This window comes from Epinephelus lanceolatus, chromosome 1, assembly GCF_041903045.1.
Source record: "Epinephelus lanceolatus isolate andai-2023 chromosome 1, ASM4190304v1, whole genome shotgun sequence".
In the NCBI taxonomy this organism is placed as follows: Eukaryota; Metazoa; Chordata; class Actinopteri; order Perciformes; family Serranidae; genus Epinephelus; species Epinephelus lanceolatus.
In genome coordinates this window covers 51,327,878-51,346,990 of record NC_135734.1, presented here as the reverse complement: position 1 = coordinate 51,346,990, position 19,113 = coordinate 51,327,878, and the positions used below count along the sequence as shown (strand labels likewise).

Sequence of the window (19,113 nt, the reverse complement as noted above, 5' to 3'; positions counted from 1 at the left end):
GATGGCCCAGACGTACACACAGACACCGAGAAAAGAAATCCAAAACAAAAAGACGGCCCTGAGCAGGACTCTTATCAGAAAAGGCCTCGCGCTGAGAAAATGACGAGAACAGAGAGAAGCCTCTTTTCTCTTCTCATGCACCTTGTCGTCTGTCCCCGGGGGCCGCGCATGCAGAGAGCTGGGGGCCAATATTGATTCTTGTGTTAACCAGCATAGTGTCTGTTGTCTTTGGGCTGTGTTTTGATCTCTGACCCAGACCTGCTGAGTTCACAGAGTCCCATGGGATTCAGGAGTATGGCGTCTGACCCTGAAGACAAAGCAGGGGCCGCACATTCCGCAGCCAAGGTCAAGGGAGCAGCGCTATTTGCGTTGAGTTTTATCACTCCGTCTGCTGGCGAGTCTTTAGTCTCATCTCTCTATGAAGTGCAAGCTTTCGACCTAGTGACCCGGGCCCTTTCATTTCAATAGCTGCTCCTCACTATATGAGCATTCATATAACCTGGAACCTTTTATTACTGTAGGCGTTTCCTTTATCACTTTAAATTCTTTGTTTTTCTGTCTGTCTTTCTCCACGGGGACGCAAGTCTTTGACCTAAACCTCCTTATTACCACAGGCACTCTCTCCTCCTCTCCTCTTTCTCAAGCTGTCTTTTCTCCTTTCATCATTTCCAAAGAGAATTCGAACTAATCTCTCTTTCTCTCTTTCCTTTGTGGCATCTAATCAATCAATCCCTCCTCTTCTCTTCTTCTAACCAATCACCTTTTTGTTCCTTTCCCACCATGGACCCCCCTCCCCCCACTGTGGGAGCCAATCATTGTGTTTGGAGGTTTGAGAATGTTTGGGATTCAGGAGCCAGGTCTTCTCAGCAAAACAGGTCAGGTTTGGGTTTCTGCGCTACAGACACAACTACAGACAGAGCTGAACACAGGTGCAACATGTCAACACAGGACATGGGGCAAAGTGCTTAAAGAACAATGTGGGAAACAAAGAACTCTTCAGATTGCAATGCAACAGAGAGAGAAAGTAAATCTGCTTCCTTTGCTCCAAATTGATTTAATATTCTGTGCGAGTACGAGCTTGTTAGTTTATATAACAAGGGCCGGACTGAACTTGCTATATGTTTACATGCATGTGAGTGCAGGAGGGCAGTTATGCGCCCTTGTGCAGCAACGCGTGTCGCATGGATATCAGCCGACGTGCCGAACAAACACCAAGGCCGTGTCTGAATAAACCCAGTCAGAGGGGCAGTAAATCAGTCATGTGTTTGAGACACGAGACAGCAGGTGTCTCAGACAATCAGCTGAGGACAACAGCATGAGACGACCAGGTCAAAGCGCCTCTTAAATGCTTGGAGTGCTCTGGATGAATGACAGCGGAGTGGTGTATTTGTTTAATAGACCATCTGATAGCTGGAAGGATACACGTCCCAAACTGCCGTGCATCCTGTCGAAGGAGCTTCAGCGGCTGATGAATTCAGTGTCACAATAATCATGGACAGAATGTGGGGCCTCTCTCCAACATGTGACGCATCATTTGAAAAGTACGCCATGCTATTATTATACCGTTAGAAAATGACAGATGATAGAAAACACATGAAAACAGGATTTCAGATTTAGAGACTGAAGTCCTGCCTTTCAACTGAAGTTTGAATAAAGAGCACGAGAAGAAAAACGGAGAAAGATAATTGTTCATATCTAATAACCTCAGAGCTGTACGAAACACTGGAACTGAACCCAGAATCTTTTTTTGAGTCTTGCCTTAAAGTAACTTTCTCTGTTATTAGATCTTTGTTCTACCTTTGACCTCACTATTAAAGCTCAGTGAAGGGTGGCAGACTTGACATTTACTTTGGTTTTCGACCTTCAGTGCAACTCTTACAAATGAAGCCTGAAGTCACGAATCTACTGGGCTTGATAGGGACTTTATTTTTTAAAGCTGGGGCTGGCAGAGATCGTGGAAAGGCAGAATTTAACTAGAATCACCACCCTGTGGTTGTATGACTCCGCCCACCAGTCCACCCTGTGGTTGTATGACTCCGCCCACCAGTCCAGTGTCTCTGACAGTCTCCATCCATGTCAGTGAAAACATGGACGCTTCACACACAGAAGATCTATACAATCAGCACAGTTTGAAGATTAGAGTCACCAATTCAGTATCTGACCAAATGTCTCCCCTTCTGTTCCTGAGATATGACGTTAAAACATGATGATGTCACAGTCAAGCTGACCTTTGACCTTTTGACCTTCATTATTTCATCCTGTTAGACATTTGTGTCAAGTTTGGTCATGATCAGAGTATGAATTCTTGAGTTATGGCCAACAGCTTCAGAAAGTCAATTTACTGTTATGTTAGATTACGTGGAGGGTAATCCACAGAAGACGACTGTAACAATGTCATGACACACAACAAAATTCCATGACAAATTCCAGGTCTGGAAAACGTGATTGTGAATTCTTTTCCAGGTTTTTCATGACCATGGCAAACACTGTTTCGCAACCTGGTCTCACTCTGAAGCCGTCAAAGGCAGGCGCTTAGGCAGTGACTTCTGGCGTCAGACACTGACGAAAAACTGTCCTTTCACGTCGGCATTATACACAGCCAGCCCGGCAGCATCAGGGGGAAACACAGCAGACAGCAACGCAAGTTACGGTATCAGAAGTCCGAGTAGGCAGGAGGGGTGGTGGACGGGTCCAACAACCAGAGTCTCTCACCCAGGAGGCCGGTGTTTGCTTTCCATGTGATTGTAAAGCCAAACCATTTTTTTTTCCTAAACCCAACCACGTGTGTGTTATGTTGAAGGAATAAAACAGAATTGGGGCTGTTGTACCAATGCGCAACACAGTGCTTTTATTTTGAAAGAGACTGTATGCAAACTGTACATTTCCTGTGAAAACAGAAGTGTATTTTGAAAACAGACAATGCATGTAACAGGCTGAAGTTGACACGGCGTCCCAGAACGTCGACAACCAACACACCCAGGGTACCTTGGACGTCATATGTGGACGTGGAAAGTCCATGACCAAACATCGGTTAGCAGAAGGCTAAACTGTTGGCAACATTTTCTCTCCATCTCTGAAACGCTTCACAGATATTTAAACGTGTTTCATTTCATTTATTATCAGTCTATCTTTTAGACTCACTGTTTGATAAGTCTGTCTTCCTTTTGTGGGTTGCTTTGCAGTGTAGGCAACTGTTGCTAAAGCTGAAGTAGCAAGTTTCTCTGCAGGTTTCTTTGCATTTGAATCAGACTTTCATCGAAGTTACATGCATGTGCATTTGTAAAACAGCCAATAGGAAATCTCTCTGAAATCACCTTCGAGTCTCCCGTCATGAGCTACATTTCCTACAGCCAAGAGGAGGTGCAGAGTTTTCTCTCACACCATTTCAATAACAATATGCTCAAAGTTTATGATGGAGTTCCTGCCCAGTGACGCCAAAACAAAACTTTGCTTTCAAAGAGTTTCACTGAAAACGTTTCGCAGACAGGTGTGTGGATAGTTGGTGACTGGGACACTGCTTCTGGAAAGAAATGTTCCAGTTCAGATTCCCAGTATTTGTAACGTGGGTGAAGTGAGTTTTGCAGCCGAACAGCCACTGACAGATGAAAAAGAAGAAAAAAAGATCCAGATAAGAGAATAATGACGACACAGTGAGTGAAGCAGGATCAAACCAATCAGGAAGCTGTAGCAGCAGCTTTCTGACTCAGCTGACTGTGTTTCCAGACGAAACGTTGACACTGGCTCATCCTGCAAAACATGAAAAGAACATGAAAAGTCCAATGTGCCACATGCCCACACACCACCTCCACCTCCATCTCCACACCTTCACTGTCAGCATCTCTACATATATCCCCACTGTCCGTTAAAACCCAAACTGTCCCACATCAGCCTCAGCTGAAGGTCTGAAACTTTAAAGTTGGGAGCAGACAGAAAATGAGCAGCGGGGGAAATGAGTGAAAGAGTGGAGAAGAAAAGGCAGAGAAAGGAAGCTGTCTTGTGGAGATTAGGGCTTATGTCTAAGGGTAGGTCTGAGTGATGTGAAGTGATTTGGAGAATGTTGCAGCGTGTAAAGCCCTCATCTCCAGGACTTAAATTTATTCTCATCGGGTTCTCCCTCATTGAGCACAGCATTACAGAGGAGTAATCTTCCCTTCTCACTATACCGTCGTCTTGCTTCAGAGCCCGGCCCTCTCATTCCCTCTCCTCTTCCCCACTTTGCCTTTTGCTTCCTCTTTTCTATTTTGCTCTTTTTTGTTCACTTGTTTTTTTTTCTTTGTTTATTTGATCTTCTTCCTTGTTATATCATTTAGAGCCTCCTGAAGACATCATCTGAAGCACCTTACTGACATGCTTCTATGTAACAATAACAACACTCAGGATATGATTATTACATGATAAGTATTCCTCTGTACGCAGACGATGTTGTTTAACTGTCACTGTCTGAAGACAAAATGCAGCAGACGCTCTTCAACATCAATGAGAGGTGTAATAAATGAGTTTTCATCGACTTAAACTATGAAGGATAAAAATGACTAAAACTAATAAGCATTTTCATCTCAAGACTCAGATTAAATCTAAAATATCTGTCAAAATGAACACTGCTTGTAATCAAATGTGGGATGGAACAAATTATTTAGCATTTTACAGAAATAAAAAATAATGAATGAAAGAAATAAAGTGATGTATTGTCATTAATGCAGGGAACTGTAGGTTTGTTTTTCCCAGCTTCAAAGCTGTAAAGTTATCTGTTGTACCAACTCCACAGTAGTTCATTTACATTCATATTCATAGAAGAAGCTATTTTGTTCAGTGCGGAGGAAGGCTGAACAAACTGCTTTGCATCACAGCTATTAAAAATGCTTCAGTTAATCTGCACTTGTGTTTGTGGTGCGTATCCAAAAGGAGCAGATCAGTGAGTCGAACATTCAGAGGATTTGCTGTAAATAGTGTGAAGGTGTCTTTTTAACATCTGACCGATGGCCTTCGACCTTTAAGGAAAACTTTTTTTCTATTGACCTGGAATTTCCGACTCTGTTCCCCACAAACGTCAGCACTGTCAAGACAGCTCGCTGTCCTCAGACTTGAACTTTCATCCCCTGTTATTGCTGCTAGTCATATGGAATTCATTATTTTTATTGTTTTAGATATAGGAATAGTTTGAAGGTGCACTGTGTAAGATAAGGCAAAATGTTTGTTTTAAACAATTATCAATATTATTAACAGAATATGAAGAAGTGACAGTTTGACGGTATGTCAAAGACGTCTATATTGTGAGGAAGAACTGAGTCAAAGAAAACTTTATTTCCATTTGCAGTATTGCCTGTGGATATTCTCATTTATCCAGGTCATTGTTATTTCAAGGCAATTGAATCGAACGCAACTGGACTTGGTTTTGTCTTAGAAGACGTTTCAACTAGTCAGACAAGCATGAACTGATGAAGCCTCTTGGATAAGAGGTGAAACGTCTTCTAAGACAAAACTAAGTCCAGTTGCGTTCAATTCAATTGCCTTGAGACTTTTGCAGTACTGTATTTGGCGGTATGGCTTTGTTCTGGGGCCTCTCTGCCTTTCCTTGGGCCTACGCAGAAAGCCTAAGGCGGAAAGAGCACACCAGATGAGATCTAAATCCCTCTAGTGTGTTCTGGGTCTGCCCCGGGGCCTCCTACCAGTGGGACATGTCCGGAACACCTCTGACAGGAGGCGCCAGGGAGGATCCTGATCAGATGCCTGAACTGACCGGGGTCGGACACAAAGGAGCAGCGGCTCTACTCTGAGACCAGACACCCAGACACCCTACAGAGGAAACTCATTTCTGCCGCTTGTATCTGTGATCTCATTCTTTCGGTCACTACCCAGAGCTCATGACCATAGGTGAGGGTTGGGATGGAGATGGACCAGGAAATTTAAGGCTTTGCTTTCAGGCTCAGCTCCCTCTCCACCATGACGGTCCGGAGCAGCACCCGCATCACTGCAGACACCGCAACAAACCACCGATCCATCTCGCGCTCCATTCTACCCTCAAAACAGGGGAATAGGAAATAATGTTGATGTTGAAATATGCAATAAATAAGACGTAGAGCAGCAGTGCTAGGTACTAACTGAAACATGCAGGGCAGAAGTAGACAGTACACAGATATAAAAGGTACAGATTCAGTATAAATACGTATAAAATACATGAACCGCTCTGGCACAATAAAGGCAGGTAAATGACGTGTATGCAGGTATGTCAAGACATTCACTTGTCTCCTACAGAAAATGAACAGGGACAAATTCTCCTCCTGCTTCACTGTGTTCAGTCTTCACTGTGATGCTCTGATTCAGGTGTAAACCTGTCTCTACCATCAGGTCCTGCTTGGTGCTATTTGAGGCAACAAACATGGACTGTTATGCAAGTTTAAAGGATCAGAATCAGAGGTTTCCAGAGTCCCTACATCGCTCAAACACCGGAGACGTCTTTTACTGAATGTAATCTCTCTCATCCACTGACTGTTTTTATCTCCATTTTTTTCCCAGCTCCCCCCCACCCTGAGAGCCCACTGCATCTCCCCGACTCACCCTCCTCATCCCTCTCTTTCTCTAAATCCCGCTGTATCCCAGGTAGGTAAGTAGAGCTCTGCTGTGGGCTTAATGAGCTGAGGAAGGGGCCCTGCTGGAGAATACCAGCGTGATCACTGCTACCTCTGTTCCCATTTAGGGCCAGGATTCGCTTCACAGGACACAGAGAGACAGAGGGGGGAGGGGAGGGGAGGGGGGGGAGATGGAGATAATAGGGCCGAAGAAAAAGGGAGAGGGAGTGACTTTAACAATGGCAAAGTAATACCATCCACCTGCTGCCGTGCTCATCTGTTCCCCTCTCTTTTTCCTCTGCCTTCATCACCCACAACTTCATCATAATTCATCTCCATCTCTCTCCCAGCACCCCCACCACAATCAATGCATCTCTGTTTTCTTATGTGGCTCTTCAGGATTGGACAAGCTTCATTACCCCCTCTTTGATGTATTTCTTTCTTTTTCCCATTTCTTCCCCGCCCGTCTCCATTTTCTCTGCTAGTTCGGTCTCTCAGGTTCACGACACTAGAAATCGTGTCTCCTCGTGAGAGCTGTGTTGTGTTGGTGTTTTTGTTTTATCTCATTTGTTGTAATGTGGCATGCCTTCACTTATTGTTGCAATATTTCAGATTCATTAACTTGGTCAAGTTCAGTCATACCTTTATGTTATCGTACATTATTCATACATATGTGACTGACAGGCTGATGAGACACCGTGAGCATGTCTGTTTGCACCGTTAAAAAACCTGCTGGCAATAAAGTTCAGCGTGGACATTAATCGTCATCTGAAAAAGACTCATCATCCTGTGTTTTACAAAAATGTGAACCTTCTGAGTTAGTTTTATTGTGCTGCATTCAGACGCCTTTCACAAGCAGTTCAACCTTTGAAACCTGAGAAAACTGGTTTGATTTCTCTTGAAAAAGTGCAAAAAAGCCACTTGGCAAGAAAAATAACATGAAAAGAGAGGGAAAGTTGTTAGATAATTACCAAGAAACTAAGAAAACAATGCTTCGAAAAATGTATCATCTTACTATATAATGATGAAAACTCTGTCTGTGTCTGTTCCACGTTTTTCTCCTCACTGACTTGGTCAATCCATGTGAAATTTGGCACAGTGGTAGAGGGTCATGGGAGGATGCCAATGAAGCAATATTACATCAATTGGCCAAAGGGGGGCGCTATAGCAACCCATTGAAATGTCAAACTTTGAATGGGCATATCTCATGCCCCGTATGTCGTAGAGACATGAAACTTTGCACAGAGATGCCTCTCCTCATGAGGAACACATTTGCCTCAAGAACCCATAACTTCCACTTATATAGATTTTCCGCCATTTTGAATGTTTTGAAAAACACTTCAAATGGATCTCTTCCTAGGAAGTTTGAGCGACCTGCATGAAACTGGGTGAACATAATCTAGGGACCAATATCTAAAGTTCCCTCTTGGCAAAAGTTGGAAAACTTACTAAAACTGAGCTTCTATAAGGCAATGAATATTGTGGAGGGCGTGGCTCATCACATAAAGGTGTATAACATCTCAAGGGTTTCACCCATCACCACGCAACTTTGTAGGCATATGACCACACATAATCTGAGGGGACCCCTCCATTATTGAGCCCATCAAACAAAATGGGGGCGCTAGAGAGCTCATTTCTTATCTAGGCCTAACCGCCATATGGATTTTTACTAAACTTGGTAGATATGTAGAACAGGACGCCTCAAGGTGACTGGAGAAATTTAACTCTAATTGGCAACTGGGTGGCGCTATAACAACAGAAAAATGCTTCAAAATGGCTAAAATGTGACCGATCGCTGTGGCTCCCCCTGTGGACCAATGTTGGTGTTTTCTAATGTTTGGTATGACTAAGTCATGGTATGGTATGCTGTACATAATCAGGGAAACTGTCAGTGTGTCATTCTGTCAGTCAGTCATTCTGTCTGTCCCACGTTTTTCTACTCACTGACGTGGTCAATCTATGTGAAACTGCACATAGGCATTGAGGACTGGCATAGGTAGAAGGTGACAAAGCCACCAATGGTTATGGACAAGTTATTATTATATTTTAAAAAATTATGTTACAGAAAAAAAAATCTCTCGTTCTCTCCCCCTCTACGTATATTTAGCACTTTTTTTTTAGGTCATTTCCTTGTTTGTTTGGTTTTTTTTAACAATTTTTCAGTTATTTTCCTGCAACTTTTACTAATTCTTGCTAATTTTTCTTGTTGTGTTCCTCATTGCCTTTTTCTTGAGTTCTTTAAAGGAATCAGGACAATTTGCTCAGGTTTTAAAGGGTTAATGTGCCCATTTTTACAGCAGCAGGTTGGGAGTCTGTTCCTGCCCTAAACACAGGAGTTCAAGTATCTCGGGGTCTTGTTCAGGAGTGAGGGTAGAATGGAGCGTGAGATGGATCGGCGGTTTAGCACAACGTCTGCAGTGATATGGGTGCTGTGTACCCGGCTTCGGATAAGCAGTTGAAAATGGTTGGACCTATGGGTTTGAATAAAAGAGCCCGTAAACTCAGATATTATAATTCATGTTGATTTTATTTCCAGTATAATAAAACACACCTCAGCAGTACAGCCCTTTGTCCATGTCCTCATATCTACGTTCATATATTTCAATACACTTCAGAATTAAAATCTACAGGCTAATGTTGTATATTTACACATATACACACACATCAAAGTATTCAAGTCATGTTTGGTTCACATTTCATCAGAGAAGCATATTTCACCCGACAGAGAATTACTTCTTGATCTCATCTACATTCATCAAATCCTTCATGTTACAAATCTAATAAAACATCAGGAAAGTGACTTTACAGAAGAAACACGACACATGTGCTCTGCCATTTCTGGTCAACACACACACAGCCCCTCCAACATGAGACAGTGTGTGAGAGCGGGACACATCTCCCAAGAAATCACTGAGCCTTTGCACCAACACAGTGTGAGCGCACTGTGGGTTTGTGTTCTTTGACGAGTGCAGCAGGAGTGCAGCTCTGAGACCAGTTTCTGTGTTCAGGTCATTATGAAAGAAGATGGCTGGGGGCACTTTCTTAATGATCTGACATCAGCACTTCTGATCTTTATAAATGCAGGATGGTGTTTCCCCACGAGTGATGGCTGCAAACTTACTGATATAATAAAGTGCAATGAGTCTCTTAAATCTCAGAGTCAGACCTGCAGGCGGCAGATGGACATCGAAAGCATTCTTTGAGCATTTTTTCCCCCATATTGTCCAATTAAATCACCTCCTATGACATCATACATCTTGTTACACATAACATGCTAAACTGAGATTCTGTCAATGACCTTTGGGGTCATGAGGGATTTCATCAGGGACGCCTTCAGACAGGCAAGATTTGACAGCAATCAGTTTGCTGCGTTATTGTGGCAGAGCAAAAAGTCTCGTCAGGCATCTTCTCGTTCATGGTGACTTCACTGCCTGTGGCAGTATGTGAAACTCCAACGACGGTCCCTGTCAACGAGAAACAAAAACATTTTAAGGGCATTTACAAACTGGTAGTTCAAGTTTTATTAAGAATATCTGGTAAAAAGGGTGATGTCCAAAGGCAGATTTATACAAGGGCGCAGGAAGGGGTGTGCTGTGGGTGCTGCAGCACCCCCTACTGACAAGGGGTGGAACAACCAAGTCTGTATAGTTGGCTATTTTACCATAACTCATGGATTGTTACTCTTCATATATTTTATTTTATCTCGTTTTAATATGCCTTCTTTTGCACCAAAGTGGACAGTATCCCAATTTCATTGTGCTGTGGTACACAAGCATGACTGCACAATGACAATAAATTAAAATAAAATTAAATAAATTTAAGCAAAAATACGATCCAGGTTTATGTATTTCTGGTTCTACGTAGGCTCTATGCTGCAGCCTACACAAGTGGTCTACGCTACGTCGTGTCTGCATCGCTCTACAATTACACCTCCAGAACCCTTGTTGGCGGTGGCACCTAAAACACACATAACAGATGAGTCACGGTGAATAAGCAGCTCCATTTTGACCCAAAAACCCCCTTTAGCATTGCTAACTACTGTTAGCTCTGTTGGCACTGTTAACAGTGTCAGCATGCCATCAGCCACAAGGACAGCTGTAATCACAGAATAAGCAGCGCCACCAGCTAGCTTCTATCCAGAATGGCCAAGGCTAACGTTAGCTAACCAGTGGAGACCGGAGGGTGGGCAGTGGGCACCATTAGGGCTGCAACTAACGATTATTTTCATTGTCGACTAATCTGTCGATTATTTTTTCGATTAGTCGACTAATCATTTCATCGAAAAATGTTGAAAATGTTGTCTGTCTGTCTCAAACCTCAAAATTATTACATCTAATGTCTTGTTTCGTACTCACGCCAAAGGCTTTTAGTTCACCGTCATGGGAGAGTGTGTAAAGCTGCCAATATCTGAACGTAAGAAGCTGCAATAAGAGTATTTTGGGTACTTTTATAGTATTTTTCAATGAAAAGTCGACTACTAAAATAGTCACCGATTATTTTAATAGTCGATTAGTCATCGATTAGTCAACTAATCGTTGCAGCCCTAGGCACCATGTTCACACATGTTAACGCAGCTGGCTGGTTGTCTGTCAGCAGAGCCAACAGAAAATAAAATAAAAGGCAAAACATTTACATCACAAAAAATTTAAATTTCACCACCTCTGAATGGACAGCGGTTTGAAATGAGGCGCTAAAGCTCACTTTGTCACTGGAGCTAAAAGGACAGGCCTTTTGTGCTTCACATCATTTTGCATTTTTTTTCTTTAAAATGAACTAGTTTGTTACTGGTTACTGGGTGTTGGGCTTTGGAGGGTAATTTTAACTGAAACTGACATCGCTGGCCAGGATAAATCACACACTATACTAATAATTCTATTTTGTGGAGGCTTTGTTGTCTTCACAATTTGTTGTTTCTTATCTGTGAAATAAAAGTAAATAAAAGTTTTGTTTCCACTGAGGGAAATGGGTTAAAGTTTTCAAAAATGAACAGGTCTGTGTCGCAGCAGCGTGTAATTACATTTCTTGGGAGGTGCACGTCAAGGCTACAGTGCAGGCTACAGAGTTGGGTACGCGTCTATGCTGAGCTTACGCTGTAGGTATGGTGTTGATTCAACCCAAACGTATAAAACCTGATGTAAGTGGGACGTGTGCCTGCGATAAAGAGTTTAGAAATGAACTTACCGTGATTCAATATTAAAGGAAGCTTTCACTCCTGTTAGGAAGTTGTCGCTGGCGACTGTCCAGGTGAAGGTTTCCCGCCAGTAGTTGACATACGGTGTTGTTTGGCAGTTGGACATGGTGAAACCTGGAACACTGCAGCAGTAAAACTTCCATCTGAAATAGAGGAATGACGCGTTCATTTACATGAGCTAAAAAACGACAATGTTCATTTGGACTGACTTTCAAATGTGTTAACACAGTAAACAACTGGATTCTTTGACTCAACTTAAACTCAAAGGTTCATTATTTTATATATCATATATTTTTTGTGGTGAAAATTAAGAGTTGGTTTATTTTTAGTAATGAAGGCAAAAACAAGTGACTCACTTCCTGTCTGCCAAGAAGCTCACAGTTGCGAATTCACTCATGGCTCCTGCAATCACTTCATTGTCTCTACATTTGAAGTTGATGCTTTCCCACGGAGCGTTCTGGTAATCTGTCCAGCGGCACGTTTCAGGTTTCTGGAAAGCCTTGCACGAAAATGCCCAGAGTCGATCTTTTTTGTCGTTGTTGAAGACACTATTGTTGAAACAAATCAGCATGTTAGAAAGCTTTATGATGTATAATGAACAAATGAATAAAGATTTAGATGAATGTGTTCATTATATCAATGAAAATATCTACGGGCCTTTGCTTAACAAACTCTAAACTACAGAAAGACGAAGGTTATTAAACAGGTGTACTTTTTAACATGTAGCCCAAATTTTAAGTTTCCAATCTTGAATCTTGCGCTCACATAACATAAATTTAACATTTGCTCCGACACTGATGGAGGTTAATATTCACATGTTTGACTTGACCAGTGGTATAAAGTTCGGGAAAAGGTGATCATACTCCACAATATCAAGTCAGTAGAATCTGGCCCTTCCAGCACTGACTACATTTACATGCACATCATATTCAGATTTTTTCCCTTATTCTGAAAAAGACAATATTCCTACATAAAATGAGCATTCCACTAATATTCCCGTTTACAAGTGCACACTGATTAACATGCCCTAACATGTCGTTTATCACGTCAAAATACGGAAAAGTGGAACAAGAGAATGGCCGTTGCTTGTTCCAGGACCTTTTGGACGGTGTGAAACAGATCCGGGGTCTTGGTTCATGTTTTTAGGAGTTACTTTTGGTTCTAAAGGTACTGTATCAAAAGTTTTGGGTGAAAACCAGGTTTTATTGTATCATTATTTTCTAATCTATATTTATATTTTTAAAGTTTTGCAGCCTTATTATTCTTCCTAATATGTCCACTGTATGTTTTACAGATGCACAAAAACCAAAGCAGATTTATTCTAAGTGAAAACTGACTTAGTAATAAATTTTATTCTGATTCTGATATTTGATGTTCTGATACCTCAGAAGCGGTTAATAACTAAGTCTTTCATAAAGTAGGTGTGTTTCTGTTCTGGCTGCTTTTCTTGTAGGCATGCATCTCGACCACAGCTTTCAAACTATTGGCTGGTTGGTGTGTGTACAACGGATCCATGAAAACACACAGAGCTGACTATAAGAAGCTGTATGTCGCAATAACCCCTCTGAGACGCAGATTCTGGATGTGTCTATATGTGTCCGAATAATGCTCCTGAAACATGAATAAAATCAGCATATCCCACGACCTAATCGGAAAATGCTACATTCTGCAAACGGCAAACTGGGATATCGAAACTGAAAACGCTGTTTACATGAACTGTAAAAAATTCGAAATATTGTCATATTTGGAATAATGGTGAATTATTTGTGTGCATGTAAATGTACCCACTGTTCATAAGGTAAAATATGAAATCATGATCGCTGATTAACAAAAAGATTGAACTTATTTGTACTGCTCACCTTGAGATTTCAGAAACAGCTTGGCCAAAAGGACACTGGCGAGTCATAGTGCCTAGCAACTGATTGTCCCAATCTCCGAATCTATGGAGGTAATCGTCTGTAAGAAAAACGTTTAGTTCACTGGGTGAGTTACAGGCACAGACCAGAGGTGGACTTAGAGACTGGAAAAGTTACATTTAGTCAGAAAGTAAAGTGCATTTGTTCACTTACTGCACTGGTAAAGTTTGTTGACCTTCAGGATGTCACTATCAGACATGCCTATCCTCTGGCCAATTTCCACTGGGGACATGAGGGGAGTGATGGTGTCTTTGTCATTCATTGAGAATTCCTTTGGCCCATAATGCATAACAGAGGTGTAGTCATATGGAACATCCAGGTTGTTTGTTTCATGTTGGTTGAAGTTGTGGTGATTGTCCTCCTTGATGTTTTCAAAGTTGATCCTGACGTAAACGTCCCTGTCACTTCTACTGTGCTCATGCCAGAAGCTGAGCACGTGAATGAGCTCATGCTGAATGATGCCGTTATTAATGCATCCTGTACCGAGAGATACTCGTTGAGCCCCAGATGTTCGTCCAACATAGGAGTAACATCCATTGTCTTTCACAATGCTGATGTAGTCAGTTTGGCTGCTAAGAGGAACAAAGCGGATGCAGGTGGCCATGTCGATGCCACTCATGGCATCGGTTATCGTGGTCCTCTCTGAGCTGGTAAAGGCACTATTTATGACATATGGCACTTCAACCACATCACTTGACTTTGGCCATAGGCAGCTACTGCAGATTCTTGCATTCCTTGAGTTTGGGAGGACAACGTCTCCTTCTGTTAAAAGGTCTAACATTTGTTCGTTTGCAGCAAGGATTTGGGAACTGACCAGCGGCATATCTAAAAAGAAATCAGAAATGGTTCAGCTGAATTAAATTTATCTGAAAAAATATGTTAATCTCTCTCATAGACAGTGTAAATACATATATATGGAATTCAAAGGCATTCATTTACAATAAAAGTATTTACTTTGTGTTGTTCCTTGGCAGTAATTGAAACTCCAGCGATGATCTCTGTCAATTCAAAAACAATGTAAGATAACGTAAGCTTTTTTGATCCCCAGCAGGGCAAGTCATCAATGTTACTGTGTGGTAACTATAGCTGAGGACGTATTTATTCATTTGATCAAATCAGCCCAACTCGACTGGCAGCAGTACTGCACACAATAAATTCATGAAGATCTTTGGTTTAAGGGCAGATTGTTTCATTTAAAGTAATACTTCACCAACAAAATGACCATTTCCATATAATTATTCACCGCGTGTCACCTTTTTGCTGATATCAATATGCCGATATGCAACAACTTATTTGTCTGATAAATGATACCAATAAATACTTTTTTCCCACCTAAGTTTAGTGATCATCAAGTCTCTTCTGTAGTGGAATTAACATCATATTTTATATGCATACTCTTATTGTGACAACCCACCAGCAGATGGAGACTTTTCAGTGTACTGTATGTAATATTCCTTCATTGTGCAGATTAAGAAACAACACATTGGCTGATGATTCCGAGTCTAGATCATTTTAAAGCCGATACTGGCAGATACCGATGAAGTGCATCAGTATTATCGTGCATCCCTCGTAGATAACTTTAATTTTCTATAATGTCTCCACAGAGAACTGAGAATCCAAGAACGGCAAACATTTCTGAGGAACTTCCCCAAACATGCATTTTCACTTCAGCATTACAATTTGTAACATGTTAATACACATGGTCTCACACACAGCTGAGTAACATGCCTGAGCGCATGTGTACATTTGAACTATGCTGCGGCAGAGCTCATACGTATGCATGTGTTAAGGCTCAGGGTGCGCTACTTGCAGGTGGAAGTGTTTTATATGATAATTTTTTTAGTGACATGGCATGTGTCTTTGGGAAGTACTGAGAATCTGACTGGATACATCAGACTTGGATTATACCTTGAGAGTTTGTGAAAGGATGTTTTGACGTAGTTTTGCTGTTGTTTAACATTGCGCCCCTGCAATTCATGAAGAACGCCATTTTTAGATACCCTGTTCCTCAGGTATTCACGTTAAGGTGGTAACTGATGTACAAATGGTCATTCTGCAGGTGAAATATTCTTTTAATGTATAGAGACTTGGTACATTTATAACTGTTACTGTAGAAGTAGAAATATGCACATAGAACCATCTGGTCTCATCAGTATATTTACCCATCCTCATTCTTGTTATGGGTCCTGACACCTGCGAGGAAGTGGCCTCCAGGGAGTTGCCAGTCGAAGTCTTCACTCCAGTAGTTGACCATTGTGGTTTCCCGGCGATTAAATGTGATCAAGTCTTGAAAAGCGCAGCAGCGGAAACTCCAGCTGAAGCAAGATCGGATGAAACAAAACCATTACATAATGTTAATTTTGCCTTGACGCAGAAACCATTGAGAGTTTAATATTTAAACAAGTAGAGAACAGTGTTAATTTCATTGACATAAACGATTAAAAAACTTTTCGTCAACAGCCTTTTTTCCATGACAAAAACGAGACGAGCTAAAAATAGATATTGATAATAAAAAACTAAGACGACATTTATGTTTCATGTTTCAATGAACCTGGGGACAAATCCTAGTTGGCTCACATTAGTTATTTGTTGAGAGCATAAATAGAGAGATGTTGAGCTTTTCAAATTATGATCAGTAAGTGTGTGCTCGTAAATCAGCCCTTAAACCTGTCACACACTGCTGGAGACATGACACGCACATTATTTTATACAACCTGTCACCTTGAATCTCATTTATGATCACTGTATTAGCCTCACTGGATTAGTTTAAAGAGAAAAAAACAGAAAATATAATGACTAAAAGTCAAATAAAATGTTGTGAATTTTCGACTACAATATTTTAAATTTTCATAGAGTAAAACTAGACTAATATTAATGTCAATTAAGGATAATGTGACTAAAATGTGACTAAAACTAATACCCATTTTCATCTCAAGACAAAAGCAACATCTAAAAAATCTGTCAAAATTAACACTGGCAGAGAAACTTGATTATGATGTGACTGTGAAGAGCAGGAACAGCATTTGCATTAATAACTGCATCAGACCGCCTTACAATACTGTCATAAAGGTGAACGCACCTCTCACCTTTACTTAAGTGTGTCATTTTTCAGCCTCAATTTTGTAAGATTACATTTATGCTTCTAAATGTAAAGTTATGGACACATTAATTAGTTTGATATTTACCTGTTAACACCTTTTAATTGATTCATTCATTCATTAAAAAGTGGAAAACAAAAACAAGTATGGATATGTAGCTGAAAATAAACCCATCATCTTAGTTGCAATAGAGTATATCTCTGCTTGTATATGAATTAAATTCAAATTAATTAATCATACAGTAGTGTTAACATTTCAATGAATAATTTCAACATGTTACCAACCTTCTGTCTTCGAATACTCTGTTGTAAAAGCTGTGCATGCCAGTGAGCACAGAATTGGCCGGGCAATGGAAGCCGAATTCTGCGTCATGTAAGCTGTATAAACTGGACCAGGAGCAGTTTAAGGTCCGTCCGAACTCTGTGCTCTCAATCTTCCATTGGCGATCCTTCTCGACGGAACTGTAGAGGCTTTGACATAAATCAGAATGATTTAATGGAAGGATCAGAAGTACCAGTGAAACATGCAGTGTTGTAAATAGTTAAACCTGCAGAATGATAATGAATCATACAGAAGCTGTGTAAATGTTTCATCTTCATGTGCAACTTACCTTTTAACTTGAGACACTACGTGTTTATCTGGAGAGACATAATGCAAAACACCTCTCAAAGTGTTCTGATACTCCTCTGCTCTGTGCTCAGCTGCAAACAACACGTGGTTACATGGATTAATAATCATCACCATCAACACAACACAGTTAATATTTTATTTAATGTCAATAACAAATAAGAGGTTTAATGTCCTCACCGGTCAAAAGGACGAAAACCACGATGAAGGTCCACATTGTGCGTGATGTGTCTAACCTGTGAGGAGACTGCCTTCACTGACTGCAGGTGCTGCAATTTATACCTTTGTGACAAGGAAGCATTGACACTGCATGCTCATCTGTGGGCGTGTAGGCACATGTTGGCATGAACACGTGTATTCATACCAGGCTGCAGAGCTATGCATCGTCACTTGTAAACAAAATAAAGAAAAAAATTCCCTCCTCGTTTTCTCCTGCCATAAGTACTTATTAAGTAATTATATCTATTGACTTAGACAATAATTCCAAAGTGTTTCTCATAGATGTCAGATCATTTACTAGAACTACTGTGTGGTATAATTAAGGCTTAGTCCACGTGTGCACAAGTATTTTTGAAAACTTTGTTTTGTTCTAAAAGGAAAAATCCGTACAGGCAGTGTGCAAACTACACCAGAATTTTTGGTGGAACGCCCTTATTCTATTTTATTTTATTTTATTTTATTTTTGTTTGGGGCTTAAGTATGCTTCAAAGAGTCGACTGACTGTGACTCTTGTTGCAAAGAAACATTCATAGCTGCAAGCATCTCTCTTCTCTTCATCTCTCTCTCTGAGGCATTCCCCAGGGGTCTATCCTGGGTCACCTCCTGTTCCCCATATACATGCTTCCCCTTGGGCAAATCACTCCCTTCAGGTCCAGCACTACTGCCTGTAACAATACCTCTTGTAGTCTGGATGTCCTATTTTATAACATCAAAACAGAAGCTCGCAACCTGAATGTCATCTTTGACTCAGCGCTGTCTTTTGATACCCAGGTGACTAAAGTGGTGCCTTGCCAAACTGAGACATCTAATGAATGTCAGGTCATTTTTGTCCTTTGCACATTTAGAAAAAGAGATCCATGGTTTTCATCTCCATTAGACTAAAGTACTGCACCACATTTTATTCTGGCATCAGCAGGCAAAACACCCAAGGACTCACACAAAAAGCTGCTTTCAGGCTTTTAACTTGTACCAAGAGAGGCGACCACATTTCACTCTTTTAAATCCCCTAAGACTCACTTTTACTATTCGTCTTTTTCTGATCTGATGGTTTTTACTGTTATTTCTTTGTACTATTCTATCCTGTTTTATATCTTGTATATGTTTTTTTTCATTGTAGAACACTTTGTAACTTTGTTATGAAAGGTGCTATATAAATAAAGTTTTTATTTTATGTCAACAGCACACCTACATAGGTGTCAAAACCGAGCATCACAGTACCCTATGATACAATACAGCCAACTAAGAAGTGGGTACTCTTCTGTAGTATATCGGAACGAATTATGGTGCAGCCCATTTACCTCAGATATCAGAGGTTGCAGCTGGGAATGACATTGCCCCCAAGTTGATTCCTCTTCGGTCCAACAAGTCAGAAAACCAAGATGCTAGTAGCACTACCAGTTCAAGCCAGGTTAGTCATTGTTAGCAATACTGGTTGATAACAACGCATTACACTGTATTTTGTGCATACAAACACTGTAGCAACATGTCCACAGATA

The 19,113-nt window shown here is 41.0% G+C and overlaps 1 protein-coding gene across 1 annotated transcript; it reads right to left on the bottom strand.

Annotated features, from left to right (window-relative positions):
* Window positions 1–9,080: 9,080 nt before the first annotated feature.
* Window positions 9,081–17,657, bottom strand: LOC117257266 (uncharacterized). The gene is made up of 10 exons (XM_033627313.2): window positions 17,579–17,657; window positions 17,382–17,472; window positions 17,056–17,241; window positions 15,836–15,988; window positions 14,628–14,671; window positions 13,827–14,498; window positions 13,617–13,713; window positions 12,114–12,305; window positions 11,748–11,900; window positions 9,081–10,030 (listed from the first exon to the last, which is right to left on the bottom strand). Exons 1-10 carry the CDS (start codon window positions 17,613–17,615, stop codon window positions 9,991–9,993), a joined length of 1,665 nt encoding a protein of 554 aa, XP_033483204.1. The 5' UTR covers window positions 17,616–17,657; the 3' UTR covers window positions 9,081–9,990.
* Window positions 17,658–19,113: the final 1,456 nt, after the last annotated feature.

Excerpts from the sequence above, each read along its gene's own strand:
- LOC117257266 (XM_033627313.2), bottom strand. The coding sequence starts at position 17,615 with ATGTGGACCTTCATCGTGGTTTTCGTCCTTTTGACCG. Across the intron at positions 17,242-17,381 it reads GTAGTGTCTCAAGTTAAAAG|CCTCTACAGTTCCGTCGAGA; the intron begins GTAAGTTGCACA and ends TTTATGTCAAAG. Across the intron at positions 14,672-15,835 it reads CATAACAAGAATGAGGATGG|AGATCATCGCTGGAGTTTCA; the intron begins GTAAATATACTG and ends TTGAATTGACAG.